We start from the raw sequence: 4,327 nt of genomic DNA, 5'->3' as shown, positions 1-4,327 counted from the left end.
ACAAATCAACACATTCCACCAAGAAAAAAAAAACAAATTTATTTATTGAAACTACTGTAGCATTGACATTGGTAGAAGGTTCGGCCAAAAATAGTAAACCTGATTAAAGGAGTAAAAAAGTGAGAAATTAAATTAGTTTTTTGACACGGCTTAAATATGTTGATGATTTATTTTTATACCATTCACCAGTGAAGATTAATTGATCCATTTGAAACACTTCGAAATGTTACTCATTATTAGATTCTAAGGTTCTAAGGGTCCTTATTAGATTCTAAGATGTTATGGTCTTTTCCGACAAAAAGAGTTAGAGAAATGAAATTTTTCACAATTTTTGCAATAGTGAGCAAAAGACTACTACGGTGGTGGTTATCGGCTTTTGAATATGAGTAAGGATTAGCTAAATTATCACCCACTATGCTATCTGGGACACAGAGAAGGAAATTGAAGAATATGCCCCAGAAGATCATATTAGATCAATCCCAGGAGACACCAAAGGATATATCGATTTCCCTTTTATATATAAACTATCCACCAGTGTGCTATCAGAGATACAGACAAGGAAATTAAAGAAGATGGTCAAGAAAACCATGCAATATCAATCCCAGTAGAAATCGAAGGATATATTGATTTCTCTTTCATAGCAAAATTATCAACCACTGTGCTATCTGAGGCGCAGAGAAAGAAGTTGAGGAAGATGCTCCAGAAGTTCATATTAAATCAATACCAGGATGCTTCAGAGGCTATATCAGATTCTCTTTCAAACTCTCAGACAAAAAGAACCAGATATCCTGAGGAATTGAACAAACCCAAGTAGAAATAGAGCTTTCCGTCTGACAAAGCTTCTCAAAGAAACTTGCTTTCATACAAAAGAACTTTCTGAGTTCTCAATTCTACTGTCTGCATAAAAGAATGGTGAATGAGGGCATATTGGTAATTATTGGCAGCCAAAATTCTAAATTGAAATGCGATAAGTGTTAAACTTGTGCGAATAAAGTCGCTGTTTGACCCATTTTCAACTGCTTTGCACTTTTTGTGAACCTTTACTCAAATAAATTAAATTTTTGCCATTTTTACCGTTTAGAAATATTCATACTGTCATTGTCAAATGGAATTATTGATTGCAGATCGCACGAAGATATATAAATCTGGATCCTTATGTCTGACGCTCTGTCTGTTTTTGGCCCGGTAGGTAACCGAGGCACTTACCAAAAAAAGCTTAGATTGAGAGGTATTGATACATGAGAAATAAAGGAACTATTATAATAATTTTCAACAGCCTTCGTCATTGGATCCAGACAAATTTTAGTGAAAAAATCGAGCTGTAGCGTACACACATTGTTTACACGGACACAAGCCCGGACATAGCTTAATCGAATCAGAAAGTGATTTTGAACCGACTGGTATATATCAGCACATTTTGCCGATATAAAAAGCCCAAATCGGAAGGTCCGGTTGTATGGGGTATAGGGCAGAAATTGAGCCGATCCTTATAAATTTTATTTTCGGGAATTATGTTTATATAAAACTTATTCGTTTCAAATTTCATCATGATACTAGTATTTATAAGTGAATTTTAGACATTCAACTCATTTTCTGAAGGGGACTTTGTATTGGGGCTAGGGTCAACTAAAACCCGATCATGACAGTGTTATTTATGATTATATTAAACTTAGTTGTACCAATTTTTGGGAAGATTCTAGTATATTTGTCGAAGTTATGAACTAAAAGGCCCAAATCGGTAGGTCCGGTTGTATGGGGGCTAGGGCAAAAATTGGTCCGATCCTTATAAAATCTATTGCGGTAATTTATGTTTATATAAAATTTATTTGTGCCAAATTTCATCTGGTGTTTTTAAGTGAATTGTGGACATTCAAGTAATTTTTTGAAGGGTACTTTGTATGGGGGCTAGGTTCAAATGAGGCCCGATCATTACGAAAATTAACAGTGCTATTTAGGATTACATCAAACTAAGTTTTGCCAATTTTTAGAAAGATGGTAGTATATTTGACGTAGTTATGAGCAAAAAGGTCCAAATCGAAAGGTCCGGTTATATGGGGGCTAGGCAAAAACTTGGTAAGATCCTTATAAAATTTATTGTCGAGATTTGTGTTTATGCCAAATTTATTTGTGCCAAATTTCATTGTGATACTAGTGTTTATAAGTGAATTTTGGACACTCAAGTAATTTTTTGAAGGTGACATTAAATGGGGGCTACGGTCAAATGAGACCCGATCATTAAGAAAATAGTCAGTGTTATTTAAACTTATTTCAAACTAAGTATTGCCAATTTCTGTGGAAATACTAGAACATTTAACATAATTATGAGCCCTTTTCGGGGGGCCCGGTTGTATGGGGGCCGATAATGGACCGATTTCAACCATTTTCAATAGCGTTCGTTGCTGCATCAAATGAGGCGTAGGTGCTCAATTTCATCAAATTTTCTTAAGAATTACGGCCTGTAGAGTGCGCACAAGGTTTACATTGACACACAGATGGACGGACAGACGGACATAGCTAAATCAACTCAAAAAGTGATTCTGAGCCGTTTAGTATACTTTAAGGTTCAATATTTTTGGGTGTTACAAACATCAGCACAAACATTAATGCCCTCCCCTCTATAGAGGTGTATCACATTCTTCACTTAAATGTTTTTTCTTTTCCCTTGATCTGTTTATGATGTTTGTTCTTTCCTTGATATTTCGCCACAACTTTAACAATAACCCTTATTTTCTCGTCTGTAATCATGGCAGTTCTTAAATTAACTACACCACTTATCTCGGCAATATTTATTTCAGATTACATAGAGCCCAAATCTGTGATAAACATATCATGCTAGAATGATTATAAAAGAACTTATTTAGTAAGCGATGTTTATTATTTGTATTTGAAAAGTACTTACCTCATAAGGACACGTATGATTTATATTTGTATAGTCAGTCCCTGACCATATTATAAAACTTTATAAGGGACTTAAAACGTTCTCTATTCGCCATAAAATCGCAGGCATTCCAAGTTGTGTTGAAATTTATAGGAGTCTTCACAGTCGTAAAGGTAAATGCTATTTGAAATTTAATATTGGTTAGTCTTAAATAGAGAAAAAGTGCAAAGCAATTATTAAATTTAAATTTGTTGTTATTTTATGAAAATTCATATTTTTTTTACTCTTTATAATGACTGAAGTATGAGACTGCAGATATATTTTTGCTTTTTGTTATTCATGCAAATATAATTTTATTTCCATTAATTTGAAATATAATTGAATACAGATATATTTTTGATAATTATTTGATTAACAAGAAAGTCGTAAGCAACCAACCCTGACGGTATTAAATACCCTACACCATTGGTTATATGATAAAATAAGTAAAGTCTTCAAAACACTTAAGAAATACTTCACCAATCTTATTAATTATTTGTTTTTCTTTTCTCTTTCTCTACTTGTTTTCCATTTTCATCCCTACCTTGATAGATCGCTACACCTTCAACAATGATACGTACTTTTTCGTCTGAAATCAATGCTGTTCTGAAATTAACTAAACCTTTGATCAAGGGGATATTTACTATAGACTCCACTGATCCCAAATCTTTAACAAACATATCATGCTAAAATATACAAAAAAATAAACCAAAAAATACAATCTGGTACCTTTAAATAGCGCATACTAACCTCATAAGGACATGTATGATTTACATTTGTGAAGTCACTAATCATATGATAAAACTTCTTTAAAGATTTAGCCCGTTTTCCATTCGCCATAAATTCACAGACATCCCAAGTTGTATTGAATTTTATTGGAGTTTTCATAGTTTTCAAACTAAATGTTAGTTGAAATTTTAAATTAGTTATGGGGACCTTAAGCAGTCTTAAATAGAGAAAAAGTGCTTTCATGTTGTCGGTTTTATTTTCCCTTAATTCACAATATTCAAATTTTGCATAGTATTCATCTGTTGAATGACAGAAAACATTTTTCCATATAATCTGTGCACAAAGCTAAAATGTTAAGACAATTTTATGTTATGATATATTTTTTACTTAAAGCAAACCACTTACTCCTTTAAAAAAAATAATTAGTAATGCAATTATTATATGTATTTGTGGTGCTACTTTTGAAAAATCATATTTTTTCACTGTGTTCGGTCTTTAGTTATTTTTAGTTATGACAGATAGCAGACCAATTGTAAAAGTATTATTCATTCCAATAATACTGATCCATTAATATGAGATGTAATTATACAAATGTTTATTTTAAATATTCATTTAAATAAGAATGCAGTTGTAATTAATCAACCATCACTAAATATATATACGCCTTGATATGTATCATAA

General features: G+C 32.2%; 1 protein-coding gene across 1 annotated transcript; it reads right to left on the bottom strand.

Annotated features, from left to right (window-relative positions):
• Positions 1-3,405: 3,405 nt before the first annotated feature.
• Positions 3,406-3,991, bottom strand: LOC119613025 (the record flags this gene model as incomplete). Its single annotated transcript, XM_037968959.1, has 2 exons — positions 3,406-3,603; positions 3,668-3,991. Coding segments are annotated over 2 exons (522 nt in total), but the record flags the coding sequence as incomplete, so codon positions are not given.
• Between the last annotated feature and the right edge of the window lie 336 nt (positions 3,992-4,327).

Source organism: Lucilia sericata, unplaced genomic scaffold (assembly GCF_015586225.1).
Source record: "Lucilia sericata isolate MDLA Ls3-8-SP2 unplaced genomic scaffold, ASM1558622v1 Contig001924F_arrow, whole genome shotgun sequence".
NCBI classification, from domain to species: Eukaryota; Metazoa; Arthropoda; class Insecta; order Diptera; family Calliphoridae; genus Lucilia; species Lucilia sericata.
The sequence above is the reverse complement of the archived record's forward strand: the minus strand, read 5'-3'. Positions and strand labels throughout refer to the sequence as shown.